This window comes from Erpetoichthys calabaricus, chromosome 10 (assembly GCF_900747795.2).
Source record: "Erpetoichthys calabaricus chromosome 10, fErpCal1.3, whole genome shotgun sequence".
Classification (NCBI taxonomy): Eukaryota; Metazoa; Chordata; class Cladistia; order Polypteriformes; family Polypteridae; genus Erpetoichthys; species Erpetoichthys calabaricus.
The window spans coordinates 49,943,319-49,960,548 of NC_041403.2; the positions used below are offsets into that span (position 1 = coordinate 49,943,319).

Genomic DNA, 17,230 nt, shown 5'->3' on the forward strand with positions numbered 1-17,230 from the left:
TGAATCCGAACACAGGGTCACGGGGGTCTGCTGGAGCCAATCCCAGCCAACACAGGGCACAAGGCAGGGAACCAATCCTGGGCAGGGTGCCAACCCACCGCAGGACACACACAAACACACCCACACACCAAGCACACACTAGGGCCAATTTAGAATCGCCAGTCCGCCTAACCTGCATGTCTTTGGACTGTGGGAGGAAACCGGAGTGCCCGGAGGAAACCCACGCAGACACGGGGAGAATATGCAAACTCCACGCAGGGAGGACCCGGGAAGCGAACCCAGGTCCCCAGGTCTCCCAACTGCGAGGCAGCAGCGCTACCCACTGCGCCACCGTGCCGCCCCGTTTTTTAAATATGTGAACCATAAATATTCCATGAGGCATTGTCAAAGTTATAGCTAATCAAAATAGCCACAAATGGTTCAAAAAAGTAGGGGAAATGTGAATTGGGAAAATGAGTTAATCATGATTTTTAAAAGTCCATTCCTTAATGCCAAAGGTCCTTTAATATGATTTTGTCATTTACAGTTTACAGTTTTAATTTGTCAGTACTTGCAGAGTAATTGCCAAATGGTGTTGTTTGTTAAGCTTTTGTATTGTTTCATAGGGGGTACATTAAATGTGAGCATTCTGACAACAGCAGTAATAAACAATTGTAGACTCCTTGATAACACAGGAGTTTTTTTTTTATATATCTTCTTATCAACCACTGATTTTAAAGGTGCTCAACCTTGAATTAGATGGAATTTGTTTGAGAATATTATGTCATATTTTTGTTTACATGGGACATAGGAAGGTGTAGCTGTAAAGTGCTAGAGAAAGTAATAAATGACATTGTACAAATTCTCCACTAGATAGAGCTGTTGTATTGACTGAAGAAAAAGTGTTATTTAAAATAAGGTAGCTTGAATCTGTTTTTACTGTAGTTAAACGTATGAGATAAAACAGGTTTATAATCTGTGACACAAATCAAATCACTAGGTGGACTATGGATAAGAAAAATTTAATGTTAATTTGTATTACTAGACTTTTAAAATATAGTACTGTATATACCAACAGGATTCCTCCCCATTTTTCCTCTCATGAACCAGTTTGTCCTTTTACCAAAAGTATAAGGGTATGAAATGCATTTAGATGGTTTCTTATATAGGGTTGGGTATTGGCACTGATGTCCCAATTCGATTCAGATTCACAATGACCTGATTCAATTCAGTATCGATTTTATCTTAAATGAATTAGCATGCACTGACATATTTGAAGTGGGTTTTTTTATTTTTTTTTAGAAATTTCTTAACCATGTGTAGACAACATTAATACAGTGTGACAAATTTTAGTAATACTTTATTTGAAGGGTGACTGCATAGTGACTTCATAACATATGCATAAGCATGGAATTACATTTAAGAAGAAGTACTTAATTAGTAATGAACAGTTAGCATCTGTATTTGGAAAATGTGGAACAAAATATCATTGCTCTTAAAAAAAAACAAAAAAAAAAAAAAAAAAACCTTTTTCACTGCACTCATTCAAATTCACCATAATTTTTTTTTTTTTTTTTGGCACCAGGCAAATTAAACAGAAGCTTGGAGCTACCTGTTGTTTCCAGTGTAGATTGTTTAGGCTGTACTCATTTGGATGTTGACTGAGATTATGTTTATAGGTGACGTCGAGGTAAATGATTTCTCAAATTTGTTGTGTCACAACAATAATTAGCACCTGAATTGCACAGCTTACATATATGTCTTTGCTTTAGTCCAGTTGTTCTTTACTGACGCACTGTTTGAATCCTTAGTAAGTCCAAATGAATGTTTTGTCACATCAGAGTCCACACATATTGTGGGATGGCTCCTTGTTTTAATACAATGCAGTGGCATTTACTTTATAAAACATCTATATTATCTTGTGAATAATAGTATAAAATAATCAAATATTGCTTCATAATAAATTTAATTCAATTACCTATTCCTACATTATGAATCTCCATGTAGACACCCTTCAGCTAAACTGTTATCCAAGTTTATTCCCCTATTGGACATTTAAGGTAATCTTGAATTAGTCGAAAATTAAAGGTACAGTGAGAAGACATATCTTCAATTGCTCACTTGTAGCAGTCACGTTAATCAGTCTTGAAAATGTGTCCTTACAGTTTTCTGACAGAAAGGAGTCATTTTAAAATAAAGATCTAGAGTTGAAGCATGTTGACAGTGGCTTTGAATAAATAGAGCATTAAAGAAAAAGAACCAGCTATTGTGACTGAAAATAATGCAATCATGGAGCTACTTCAAGTCAGCTGCTTAGTGCACAATCTCACTTTTGTATCGCAGGCTGCTCTGAAAATTCCAACAATTGCCCGCGTGCTTTGATAGGTGAGGTGCATTGCAAACTTTTTCCATCATAGTAGTACAGTTAGCCATGTGCTTAAAGAGAAGCAATGTTTATCACATTTGGCAAAACACAAACTTGTTATTGATGTGCTCAAGCAGTGGAACAGCACATTGGAAATGCTACAAAGGTTTTGGAACAACAGCAGTGTTGCTCCTGGTGTGACTCATTTGTTTGCTATACAGTTGCCACAGGTTTGTTTTTAATGTGTGATCATCACATAGGAATCTGCTCCCTGCATGTTCAGCTGTCTCAAGTTAGGGCTACAATCCCTACTGGCCTGAGAGTTGTGCTGATCCTTTGCTTAAGACCTTCCTAAACCCTCGGTGCAATAACTTCACTCATTTGCTTTCTGGTTGGTATAGCATACAGTAGTTCAAAAACCTGTATCATTTGTCAAAAGCCCTCATTCTCAATAACGGTGTAGGGTCTCTTATCTTTACAGGTAAAAACTGCTACAGATTCTGGTATTTTTTTGGGCAACAGGCGTATTAAACAGAAGCATCAAGCTACCCGTCATCTCTAGTGTAGATTGTTTAGGCTGTACTCATTTGGATGTTGATTGAGATTGCGTTTATGGGTGACATCGAGGTAAATGATTTTTCAAATTTGTTGTGTTACAACAATAATTAATGCCTAAGTTGCACAGCTTACATATGTCGTTGCTTTTATCCAGTTGTTCTTTACTGGTGCACTATTTGAATCTATAGTAAGTGCAAGCAGGAGACATGCACATTGTTGGCTCTCCTTTATCTTTTTTTGGGTTGAAATGTATTACCTGTCCCCTTTGAATTGACATGGGTGTATGTTTCTGGCTGAGCTTTAGTGTTGTCCATAAGCTGTAGTCTATGATTTTGATAAAAAGTACAGTAATAGATGATGGCATTAAAATATTCATGAGTCTAGCCATAAATTTAACTTTGAGAATTTGAGTATAGTGTTTTGCATTAGACATTTTTTGCTTTATCAATAACATTTCTTTTTGGATAACTCTTGACAGCATTTAATTCTTGTAATATTTTAATCTCTTATAACAGGATGATGAAAGCATTCCAGCTGAATATCGGAATTTACCAGAATACAAAGAACTGTTGCAGCTAAAAAAGATGAAAAAACAGAAACTCCAACAGCTTCAGGTGGAAAGTGCATTAGTCCAGCACTTTGGGTATAAGGTGGGCTGATAATACTACAGGTTTTAACAGACTATCTAAATGCAGTGATTCTAGATTTTAAAAAATATTTTAAGAAATACTGTTTTGTTTAAGCCAAAATTAAGTATAGTATTCAGAAGTTTTTTTTGCTCTTATCATATGGAGGCAGCCAGATTATCAGAATGTATGCAATAGAATACAAAAGACAGTGGACTCAAATTTGAATTAATTAGAATAAAATTTTTAAAGTAAATATAGAGATGAGGCATGTAGGAAGGACTCTTACTGCGGCTAGTAGGGTGAAGTAAGTACATTTGAGGTGTTATATGAATAAAATCAGAGACTTAATCTGTCAGTTGTTAATATATGTTAACCTAGTAAGTCATAAGGAATTATCTTACTTGCAAAGAATACAAATAAAAGGTTTTAGATGACACATTCAAAATATTTCATTGACTTCACCATTCTGTGCTAGGTTGCTTTATTTGCTGTATGTTACAATTCATCAGAATTTTTACTTGGCCTTACCCTCTGCTACATATATGTATGTATATATATGAGGTCTGTCTATTAAATAATGAGACTGTGTTTCTGTCTCTTAAACAAAGCAGTGAGAACCGACTCTGAGCACTTGCCATTCAGGTTTAAACGTGTCCAAACATGCACAACAAATGACAGCACTCTCTGCCGTTTAGTTAAATGCCAGTCACCGTTTCATGCAGTTGTGTTTCCCCACGTGCGCCAGAATCCTGCTAAGGATTAAAAGTGGAGCAACGTGTCTGTTTGAAATTAAAATCTGTTTGAAGTAAAATCGAGCAAAACACCAACGGAATCTTTTCAAACGCTTACTGAGGATTACAGGGAAGACCACATGTCTTGTGCACGTGTGTGTTTCTCCTAAATTGAAATCAGTGTGTAAAGAGACACCTTCTGAGTCAATGAATACAGTAAAGAAGAAAATGTCCGAGGTCTTGAAACAGCTGACAGAAACTGATCTGCTCCACACCTTCGATCAGTGGAAGCCAAGACTGCATCCGTGCGTAACTGTGAATGGGGACAAGCATTAGAATTGTTATATAGATTAAAGGGAGTTATTGCGTAAGTCTCGTTATTTAATAGACAGACCTCGGTATAGTATATACAGTGCATCCGGAAAGTATTCATAGCGCATCACTTTTTCCACATTTTGTTATGTTACAGCCGTATTCCAATATGGATTAAATTCATTTTTTTCCTCAGAATTCTACACACAACACCCCATAATGACAACGTGAAAAACGTTTACTTGAGGTTTTTGCAAATTTATTAAAAATAAAAAAAACTGAGAAATCACATGTACATAAGTTTTCACAGCCTTTGCTCAATACTTTGTCGATGCACCTTTGGCAGCAATTATAGCCTCAAGTCTTTTTGAATATGATGCCACAAGCGTGGCACACCTATCCTTGGCCAGTTTCACCCATTCCTCTTTGCAGCACCTCTCAAGCTCCATCAGGTTGGATGGGAAGCATCGGTGCACAGCCATTTTAAGATCTCTCCAGAGATGTTCAATCGGATTCAAGTCTGGGCTCTGGCTGGGCCACTCAAGGACATTCACAGAGTTGTCCTGAAGCCACTCCTTTGATATCTTGGCTGTGTGCTTAGGGTTGTTGTCCTTTTGAAAGATGAACCGTCGCCCCAGTCTGAGGTCAAGAGCGCTCTGGAGCAGGATTTCATCCAGGATGTCTCTGTACATTGCTGCAGTCATCTTTCCCTTTATGCTGACTAGTCTCCCAGTTCCTTCCGCTGAAAAACATCCCTACAGCATGATGCTGCCACCACCATGCTTCACTGTAGGGATGGTATTGGCCTGGTGATGAGTGGTGCCTGGTTTCTTCCAAACGTGACGCCTAGCATTCACACCAAAGAGTTCAATCTTTGTCTCATCAGACCAGATTTTCTTTCTCATTGTCTGAGAGTACTTCAGGTGCCGCTTGGCAAACTCCAGGCGGGCTGCCATGTGCCTTTTACTAAGGAGTGGCTTCCGTCTGGCCACTCTACCATACAGGCCTGATTGATTTGATTGCTGCAGAGATGGTTGTCCTTCTGGAAGGTTCTCCTCTCTCCACAGAGGACCTCTGGAGCTCTGACAGAATGACCATCGGGTTCTTGGTCACCTCCCTGACTAAGGCCCTTCTCTCCCGATCGCTCAGTTTAGATGGCCGGCCAGCTCTGGGAAGAGTCCTGGTGGTTTCAAACTTCTTCCACTTACGGATGATGGAGGCCACTGTGCTCATTGGGATCTTCAAAGCAGCAGAAATTTTTCTGTAACCTTCCCCAGATTTGTGCATCGAGACAATCCTGTCTTGGAGGTCTACAGACAATTCCTTTGACTTCATGCTTGATTTGTGCTCTGACATGAACTGTCAACTGTGGGACCTTATATAGACAGGTGTGTGCCTTTCCAAATCATGTCCAATCAACTGAATTTACCACAGGTGGACTCCAATTAAGCTGCAGAAACATCTCAAGGATGATCAGGGGAAACAGGATGCACCTGAGCTCAATTTTGAGCTTCTTGGCAAAGGCTGTGAGTACTTATGTACATGTGCTTTCTCAATTTTTTTTATTTTTAATAAATTTGCAAAAATCTCAAGTAAACTTTTTTCATGTTGTCATTATGGGGTGTTGTGTGTAGAATTCTGAGGGAAAAAAAAGAATTCAATCCATTTTGGAATAAGGCTGTAACATAACAAAATGTGAAAAAAGTGATGCACTGTGAATACTTTCCGGATGCACTGTATGTATATGTATGTACACTGCCTGGCCAAAAAAAAAAGTCGCCACCAAAAAAAAAGGTCACACACTCTAATATTTCGTTGGACCGCCTTTAGCTTTGATTACGGCACGCATTCGCTGTGGCATTGTTTCGATACGCTTCTGCAATGTCACAAGATTTAGTTCCATCCAGTGTTGCATTAATTTTTCACCAAGATCTTGCATTGATGATGGTAGAGTCTGACCGCTGCGCAAAGCCTTCTCCAGCACATCCCAAAGATTCTCAATGGGGTTAAGGTCTGGACTCTGTGGTGGCCAATCCATGTGTGAAAATGATGTCTCATGCTCCCTGAACCACTCTCTCACAATTTGAGCCCGATGAATCCTGGCATTGTCATCTTGGAATATGCCCGTGCCATCAGGGAAGAAAAAATCCATTGATGGAATAACCTGGTCATTCAGCATATTCAGGTAGTCAGCTGACCTCATTCTTGGAGCACATACTGTTGCTGAACCTAGACCTGACCAACTGCAGCAACCCCAGATCACAGCACTGCCCCCACAGGCTTGTACAGTAGGCACTAGGCATGATGGGTGCATCACTTCATCTGCCTCTCTTCTTACCCTGATGCACTCTGGAACTGGGTAAATCTGGACTCGTCAGACCACATGACCTTCTTCCATTGCTCCAGAGTCCAATCTTTATGCTCCCTAGCAAATTGAAGCCTTTTTTTCTGGTTTGCCTCAATGATTAGTGGTTTTCTTACGGCTACACAGCTGTTCAGTCCCAATCCGTTGAGTTCCCTTCGCATTGTGTGTGTGTGGAAATGCTCTTACTTTCACTATTAAACATAGACCTGAGTTCTACTGTTGGTTTTTCTTCGATTTGATTTCACCAAACGTTTAAGTGATCGCCGATCACGATCATTCAGGATTTTTTTCCGGCCACATTTCTTCCTCAAAGACGATGGGTCCCCACTATCCTTCCAGTTTTTAATAATGCGTTGGACAGTTCTTCACCCAATTTTAGTAGTTTCTGCAATCTCCTTAGATGTATTCTCTGCTTGATGCATGCCAATGATTTGACCCTTCTCAAACAGACTAACATCTTTTCCACGACCACGAGATGTGTCTTTCGACATGGTTGTTTAAAAAAATGAGAAGCAACTCATTGCACAAGTTGGGGTTAAATAACTTGTTGCCAGCGGAAAGATAATCGCCCATGCAGTAATTATCCAATATGATACCTATTTGCTTAGTTAAATCCATGTGGCGACTTTTTTTTTGGCCAGGCAAAAAAAAAAAAAATGTATATATGTGTGTGTATACATATATGTGTGTGTGTGTGTATATATATATATATATATATATATATATATATATATATATATATATATATATATATATATATATAATTTTATATATATATATATATATATATAATTATATATAATAATTATATACAGGTGCTGGTCATAAAATTAGAATATCATGACAAGGTTGATTTATTTCAGTAATTCCATTCAGAAAGTGAAACTTGTATATTAGATTCATTCATTACACACAGACTGATGTATTTCAAATGTTTATTTCTTTTAATGTTGATGATTATAACTGACAACTAATGAAAGTCCCAAATTCAGTATCTCGGAAAATTAGAATATCAATTAAGACCTATGCAAAAAAAGGATTTTTAGAAATGTTGGCCAACTGAAAGGTATGAACATGAAAAGTATGAGCATGTACAGCACTCAGTATTTAGTAGGGGCTCCTTTGGCCTGGATTACTGCAGCAATGCAGCGTGGCATGGAGTTGATCAGTCTGTGGCACTGCTCAGGTGTTATGAGAGCCCATGTTGCTCTGGTAGTTGCCTTCAACTCTTCTGAATTGTTGGGTCTGGCGTATTGCATCTTCCTCTTCACAATACCCCATAGATTTTCAAGGTCAAGCGAGTTTGCTGGCCAATCAAGAACAGGGATACCATGGTCCTTAAACCAGCTTTGGCACTGGGTGCAGGTGCCAGGTCCTGTTGGAAAATGAAATCTGCATCTCCATAAAGTTCGTCAGCAGCAGGAATCATGAAGTGCTCTAAAACTTCCTGGTAGACGGCTGCGTTGACCTTGGACCTCGGAAAACACAATGAACTGTCTAAGCATTTTCCTCTGATGAAGGCTCCTGGTAGGGGCTGAAAGCTCAGGAATAAAAACTACTTTAATATAAGTGATTAATGTTTCTCCCTTTGTGGATCTCCAGTTGCTAATATGCAAACCGTATCACAGACCTTCGCTTCTATATATATATATATATATATATATATATATATATGTAGTGGAACCTCGGTTTGCGAGCATAATTCGTTCTGGAAACATGCTCGTAGTCCAAAGCACTCGTATATCAAAGCGAATTTCCCCATAAGAAATAATGGAAACTCAGATGATTCATTCCACAACCCAAAACTATTCATATAAAAACGATTAATACAAAATATAAAGTAAAAATACATAAAACAAATTAACGTGCACTTTACCTTTGAAAAGAATCATGGCTGGTGTGAGTGAGTTTCTAAACTGTTATGGGATTCCACCCAACGGGACGACATGCGGAAGAGCGTCCCAAAGCAATCGCAGTCTCCCAGCGCTGTAGCAGTTCGCCGTAAAAGCAGATCCAAAAAGATCGCGGACATGCTATAAGCGCCTGCCGTCGATGGGTGATACAAGGAACATTATAAATGCGCAGGGCACAGTATTACTTGGCCCCAACCCTGCCTGACTGCTGTGTCTGTGTATAGGAGAGCGGCAGATCCCGCTACAATAAATAACCACACTGTTGCTGTTTCAAGCTGAATAAAGCTGGTGTTGCTAAAGTACTGAGACTCAGCTTCGTGTTTTGGGGTGCAAGACAGGGATTCGCACGTCACAGCACACACACGTGGTCACAATGCTGTACTAAACAGTATACGCTCGTACGGTTGTTGACTATATGAGTGAGGCATGCAGACTCAGACGGAGATTGGGAGACGATTGCCCACAATCCCGCAGTGACGGAGAGAACCACCATCAGCTCAGTTGTGATCACATAATGCTCAGCAGACAAAGCGAATACATACTACTTGTATTGCAAGACCTCGCTCGTTTATCAAGTCAGAATTTATTAAAAATTTTAGCTCGTCTTGCAAAACACTCGTAAACCAAGTTACTTGCAAACCGAGGTTCCACTGTGTGTGTGTATATATATGTGTGTGTGTGTGTGTGTGTGTGTGTGTGTGTGTGTGTGTGTGTGTATATATATATACAGTGGTGTGAAAAACTATTTGCCCCCTTCCTGATTTCTTATTCTTTTGCATGTTTGTCACACAAAATGTTTCTGATCATCAAACACATTTAACCATTAGTCAAATATAACACAAGTAAACACAAAATGCAGTTTTTAAATGATGGTTTTTATTATTTAGGGAGAAAAAAAATCCAAACCTACATGGCCCTGTGTATAAAAGTAATTGCCCCCTTGTTAAAAAATAACCTAATTGTGGTGTATCACACCTGAGTTCAATTTCCGTAGCCACCCCCAGGCCTGATTACTGCCACACCTGTTTCAATCAAGAAATTTCTTAAATAGGAGCTGCCTGACACAGAGAAGTATACCAAAAGCACCTCAAAAGCTAGACATCATGCCAAGATTCAAAGAAATTCAGGAACAAATGAGAACAGAAGTAATTGAGATCTATCAGTCTGGTAAAGGTTATAAAGCCATTTCTAAAGCTTTGGGACTCCAGCGAACCACAGTGAGAGCCATTATCCACAAATGGCAAAAACATGGAACAGTGGTGAACCTTCCCAGGAGTGGCCGGCCGACCAAAATTACCCCAAGAGCGCAGAGACGACTCATCCGAGAGGTCACAAAAGACCCCAGGACAACGTCTAAAGAACTGCAGGCCTCACTTGCCTCAATTAAGGTCAGTGTTCACGACTCCACCATAAGAAAGAGACTGGGCAAAAACGGCCTGCATGGCAGATTTCCAAGACGCAAACCACTGTTAAGCAAAAAGAACATTAGGGCTCGTCTCAATTTTGCTAAGAAACATCTCAATGATTGCCAAGACTTTTGGGAAAATACCTTGTGGACTGATGAGACAAAAGTTGAACTTTTTGGAAGGCAAATGTCCCGTTACATCTGGCGTAAAAGGAACACAGCATTTCAGAAAAAGAACATCATACCAACAGTAAAATATGGTGGTGGTAGTGTGATGGTCTGGGGTTGTTTTGCTGCTTCAGGACCTGGAAGGCTTGCTGTGATAGATGGAACCATGAATTCTACTGTCTACCAAAAAATCCTGAAGGAGAATGTCCGGCCATCTGTTCGTCAACTCAAGCTGAAGCGATCTTGGGTGCTGCAACAGGACAATGACCCAAAACACACCAGCAAATCCACCTCTGAATGGCTGAAGAAAAACAAAATGAAGACTTTGGAGTGGCCTAGTCAAAGTCCTGACCTGAATCCAATTGAGATGCTATGGCATGACCTTAAAAAGGCGGTTCATGCTAGAAAACCCTCAAATAAAGCTGAATTACAACAATTTTGCAAAGATGAGTGGGCCAAAATTCCTCCAGAGCGCTGTAACAGACTCATTGCAAGTTATCGCAAACGCTTGATTGCAGTTATTGCTGCTAAGGGTGGCGCAACCAGTTATTAGGTTCAGGGGGCAATTACTTTTTCACACAGGGCCATGTAGGTTTGGATTTTTTTTTCTCCCTAAATAATAAAAACCACCATTTACAAACTGCATTTTGTGTTTACTTGTGTTATATTTGACTAATGGTTAAATGTGTTTAATGATCAGAAACATTTTGTGTGACAAACATGCAAAAGAATAAGAAATCAGGAAGGGGGCAAATAGTTTTTCACACCACTGTATATATATATGTATGTATGTGTGTGTATATATATATGTATGTGTGTGATTGGTTATGTTTATGTGTCTGCACCATTCATGTTACAGACTCTTCCAGCATAGTAAAGGGGTTGTGCACTCCAGTAGTGAAGCAGGGTGAAATTGATCAGAACTTATCTTTGTTGTAATCTAAGATCTTTGCTACTTCACATTTGATTCTATTTTCTTCTTCATAATTTTTAGATCTCAAAATGTATAATTATGATTCAGATTCCATTTTGTTTAAAATATTTTTCTTAAAAATAATAGATCATTGACACTTTCCAAACTGTTGTCTTTTAAATGTAAACAAAAACAAGTCTAACTTTATTGGTCATGTACTGTGTTCTTGTGAAACACATCAGAGTATTTTCTGGCCAAAGTTCAAGTGGAAAATAGCAATTATTGTTGTATTAACCTATATATATTTACCAACAGGAAATTTGCCTTATGCTTTTCTGATTAAATGGCTAATGATCAAAATGACATTGTTGCATTGTTTTGTTTAAACTTACAATATCCATGTTGAACTTTTTTCCATAAACTAATTATAACTTTTTAATTATACTTCACAGTGTGATGGCTGTGGAGTAGATCCCATACAAGGCGTCCGGTGGCACTGTCAAGATTGCCCACAAGATAATTGTGTTGATTTCTGTGATAACTGCTCTGACTGGTAAGTATGTGGTTAAAAGCTTGTGCAAGTGGCTATGTTACTGTTTTCTTTCTTCATTATGGCCTGTTTTACTTTACGGTTAGGATGTATTTAAGGGTTTGTGTTGCAGGTGATTCTGGGGTGGAGTTTGCATATTCTCATATTTTTCTCGGTGCTCCAGTTTCCTCCTACAGTCCAAAGATATGCGCATTAGGTGAATTGGTATTGCTAAATTAACCGTAGTCTGGTTCTCCGTGTGATCACCCTGCGATGCTCTGGCGCACTATTCAGGGATTGTTCCTGCCTTACACCTTGTGGTGGAATAGGCTCCTAGCAGTGTTTTTTTTAGTTTTAGATTTTGTTTTTTAGTTTTCATTTAGTTCTAGATTTTCAACAATGAACTTTGTGTTCGTCACATTTTATTACTTGTGTATTTCTCACACAGTTTTACAAGAGTAAAAACATGGTTTTCTTAATAGTTAACAAATTGTATATCATTCATGTTGTACCTGTCAACTTAATTTTATATACAGTATATTGGTGTTTCCTGATACTGACGGTATGTTGTCTTCCCATTTTGAATATATACAAGTGTATTTTTTTCCCCTAGGGTTTCTTCCTTATTTTTTGAAATACTATGAAAGTCCCCGCTTGAACTGTGTTAATAACAGAAAGTGAAGAAGTAGAGATGAACAGTTTTCCTTGTATGTGATGAATTTCTATAAACATATTATTTACATTATGTACTGAACATTTGTTACAGAAAGATCATTTGCTTATTAAACAACATACAAAACCTTAGTAGCTCCCTGTGACCTAAAACTACGAGGATGAAATTTAACAACACATGTAGGAATAAACATATTTTGGCAATTGACAGTACTTAATGAAACACTTGTAATATCTAGCCATTAAAAAAAATAAAATCTGAAATTACACGGGTTCAATCCACATACAGTACATTTGGCGAGAACCAACAAACTCAATACAAACTCCATATTTGCAATTAAACTAGAACTCATAGCACTCTGTAATAATACAATATTAATACATTTTAATTGTATAACACCTTCCCCAAGCTGAAAGTGCTTCACAAATATTCAAAGTAGTACAATAGGAAAAGCAAAGATTACATTAATTACACAGGATACAAACTAATATCAAAAATTATACACTAAATAGACAAATATATGACAGTAAAAGTTCTAATTTACATTAAGAAACAAGTAGGAAAACCAGTAGATATCACAGAATTTCTGTATGATTACAGTATGTAGTACTAGGGTGTTGTACCGTGTTAGCCATTATGAAATGTAGAGAAAAGCCAAACAAAATGACACCTTTTATTGGCTAACTAGAAAGATTACAATATGCAAGCTTTAGAGGCAACTCAGGCCTGAAGAAGGTGCCTGAGTTGCCTCTAAAGCTTGCATATTGTAATCTTTTTAGTTAGCCAATAAAAGGTGTCATTTTGCTTGGCTTTTCTCTGTACGATTATGTGTAAAAATATAAATGTATATGCTATGGTCAGTGAAATCTACAGAACAAGTCATTGGCAAATGATGAGGCTTTTGTATTTGTTGTCAGTTCTAGAAGGGAAAGCTGACTGATGTCAGAAGTGACCAGTGTAGCAAGGGGAACTTCTCCATGCATAAGAATCAGTGCTTATCTCTAAACTAATATTACAACTGCAAGATTTTACATAATATTTAATAAATGCTACCAACAACTATACTCTCATATATGTACATTATGCACAAATACTAGTGTGGAGAAAATCAGCATTAAAATTATAAAAATTTGCTTCACTTTCGTTTTTATTTTCATATTTTTGCTTAGTTCTAGTTTTCAGATTTTTTTGTTTTTATTTTAGTTTTAGTTAACAAAGTTATTTTTTTTGTTAATGACATGTTTTGTTGCAGTTGTTTTGACTTCAGGTGTTCTAACCCTGTGCTGGATAACCAGGTTAGGAAGATGGACAGATGAATTGATGGATGGAGATATTTAACATCAATTGTCAGACTTGTAAAATGACATGCATTACATTTGTTAATGTAAACATCTAGGTTAATTGTCATACGCTTAGCTAACTTAATTTCCTTAATACTAAATAATTAGAGGTCAATTAGAATTGTACAAAAATAGTTTTCAAAGGCATCAAGTTTTGGAAAATGCAGTCAGGTGTTCTTGAAATTTTGATGAATTACTACTACTCACAATATTGTCAGGATTTAAGGATAAAACAGAGTAACCACCTTCATGGTCAGCATATTGAATAGATAAAAAGATCTAATCCTGTATGCTAATCATAATAAACATATAAGCAAGGAAGTCTAATTTATTTGCTAAAAAATATGATGAGGAAAAGCACAGCAAAAGCCATTATTAAGGAAAAGAGAAATTTCAGTTAGGGGAATGAATATCTAATTGAAACTTTAAAAAAATTGAAAACAATCTTTTTTTGATTTTGATTTCTTAATAATGACTTTATTAAATGTTTGCAAAAAAAAAAGAAATATAACCATCATGTAGAAGTTGTCATTACATTCTGGCAGTATCCTTTGTTTGTATTTTGTAACTGGAGTGTATTCGTTTTTCTTAAAAATTAGTATTTAAATTAAATTTCCAAAACTTGGAAATGTGTGGTCTGGTAATTAAAAAAAAAAAAATCTTTAAACCAGAAAATAATCAGGAATTGACACCAGTTGTATTAGAAATTCTCCTGCAAAGTGTAAAATGTAGTAAATGTAAAAATACCAAACTGGGATATGTAATCATCTGCAAAAATTTCAAACCAGCTGTTTACATAATTTAGATTTTTAAAAATGTTGTTTTTGAAAGACTGTGTCACACACCTGTAGATTTGTTTTATTCCACTTTTTTTTCACCCTTTTATTTTACTGCAAACAACTTTTTCAGTTCAAAGCTACTCTATAAGAGTTTCGCATTTATGCACTTTAAATTGGGTAGGTCACAGAAAGCAATGTTATCTAAATTCTCTCAAGTTGTAAAGTCTCATTATTCCTCAGTTGGTTATTAAAAAAAAATATATATGTGGTCAACCAGAAATGCCATTTTTATGGTTGAATTGTATTTTGAGAAATAGTTGTTTGCTGGCTGTTTTCAATAAGAACGGAATTTGTCTTTTATTGCAGTTTCTGTGGGCCGGTTAGCAAATTACAAACAACCTTGTGACTTATTCAAAATTCAACCACAGATTCATGTGTACATCTTAAATTGGGAAGGTGAAACAAGTCATAAGTAGGATCTCTGAAAATTCTGAATGCGGCATGTGTGTGCTTTCTGTTTTATAAATTGTGGGATCAACTCTTGTCTCAATCTTTGTTGGGCTTGTATATTATTTTAATAAAATTGTAACCAAAGTGGCTTATGCTGTATGTTGCTCTACACGTTATATAGTGGCTATTGAAAATAAATACATTTATTTTCTTTACCTTCTGTACAGTTTTAAACTTTGTTCCATCAAAGTGTCCGTTGTGTTACATATGGATTTTTTTTCTCATTTTTGCAGCCTTCATACTACAGATACCCACAAGTCAGATCACCGATTGGAACCAGTCTATCGAGCAGAGACATTTATTGACAGAGACTACTGCATGCCCCAAAGCACTGGCTACAATTACCTTGATCCCAATTACTTCCCAGCCAACAGATGACAGGGGCAAAGTAAGAATATTGAAAAACCAGATGGATTATCATCCTCCTCTTGAAATTTGCTTGGGCTATATTGCAAAGGTTCAATGCTCAGATGGGAAAATAGCCACAGAGGAGCTGTTCAGGGAAACATCCACCAAAACATGTCTGCTTTCACAGGAAGAGTGCAGGCCAAACCTTATCCCTGTGCTGTGGCAGGTCTCCCTAATAACACAAAGAGGAGAAACAACATTCCTTACTGGGAAAAGTAAGAAATTAGAAGCAACGTTTGGTTTTTTTTTTTTTTTTTTTTTTTTTTTTTTTTTTGTTTAGTTTTTTTTTTTTTTTTTTTTTTTTTTTTTTAATACCAAAGCTGATAAAAAACATTCAGAGATCAGCTTATATTAGATGAGGGCTTGGTTAAGCTCAGTCTGGTAGGACCTACTTTAATGAGAATACTTCTGTGGCAAACAGTCAAGTTTGTTATCATAAAATGATATTGGTTAGTGTCTGTAGATAAGTATTTATAAATGATCCAGTGAGATTTTGCCATTATTTGTGAAGTAGAGATATTTGGTACAGGGATGAACTTTCTGATTCGTACTAGGTTTTAACCAATCACAGTGTTTGCTAATACAATGCTGTTCTTAAAACTTGTATCGACCCTACAGAGGTGTCACTGTGGACCTGTTTTCACTAAACGCTGCTTTGTCCTAATTTTTTATTGCTTGATCTTTTCACTAAAAATAGATTTTATTTACCAACACAGAAGCACTACACCCAGAAAAACCCATTTACCACTGTTGCAAAAAGCAGCTGCAGGTGTTCAATGCTAAGATGTTTTCACACTTCTTTTCTTCTTTTGATTTTTTTTAAATAAATGTATAATGATGTAATCATGTGATGTGAACAAAAATATGGTCAAGCAAAAGTAGCCAGTGATAGTAACTGTGTAATGTTGCTTTGAAGTAACTCCACCTTCACTCTGAAGTACAAGGAGAGCCTTTCTGCCCCCTAGCAGTCAGAAGTGACCCAGGCACAAGTTAAGGAAACTGCCGAACCATTGTATATTTAAATTACTTAATTTTGCAGTCTGCACAAAGTCCATAAAAGATTGTATTTTTATTATATATTTAAATAAAAACAAAAGGTAAATTAGTCCTAGCAGTGAGCAGTGGTTCACTTGCTTTCTTTTATACAGCTAGATTTTGTTGTGCTTCAGTTAAACCATTTTGTATGTTTTTGTGTTTTTTTTTTGTTTTTGTTTTTTTTTGTTTTGTTTTTATTATTTTTTTCTGCTTCAGTATCTGTATAAACATGTTCTTAATGTAAAAATGTCAGAAAAACCGTGGAAATAAACTATGTGGAAATAGACTTTCTATAAAGTATGTTATTTTTTTAAGATGTATGTCATCTTACTTTCTGTCACAACTTCCCTATGAATATGTACACATGAGACCATCACATTTTTAAAACATGTAGTCCATTTTAGTAATAGCTCAGGTTCTTTTAAACAGTGGAAGACCACAGTCCTTCTACAGCTTCCCAAGAGAATCAAAGATAGCAACAGCAATTGCAAGTTCTTAATAAAAGATGGAAACGCTTAAAATATGTTACACAATGAGGTGTTAAATAAGACTCTTTATAGACTGGAGAGGATTGAATGTTGACCTTAGCATTAGTGATTATGTCAGTTAAACTTTGCC

At 36.9% G+C, this 17,230-nt stretch overlaps 1 protein-coding gene across 4 annotated transcripts in view; it reads left to right on the forward strand.

The window, feature by feature from the left end:
* The window catches only part of zzz3 (zinc finger, ZZ-type containing 3), a 225,967-nt gene extending 209,069 nt beyond the window's left edge, over positions 1-16,898 (forward strand). For all 4 annotated transcript variants that reach the window (XM_051933111.1, XM_051933113.1, XM_051933112.1 and 1 more), the window contains 3 exons: positions 3,418-3,552; positions 11,791-11,891; positions 15,403-16,898. In XM_051933111.1, the coding sequence (XP_051789071.1) occupies positions 3,418-3,552; positions 11,791-11,891; positions 15,403-15,547 (381 nt within the window). In that variant the 3' untranslated portion in view covers positions 15,548-16,898. The remainder of the gene's footprint in view (positions 1-3,417; positions 3,553-11,790; positions 11,892-15,402) is intronic.
* Positions 16,899-17,230: the final 332 nt, after the last annotated feature.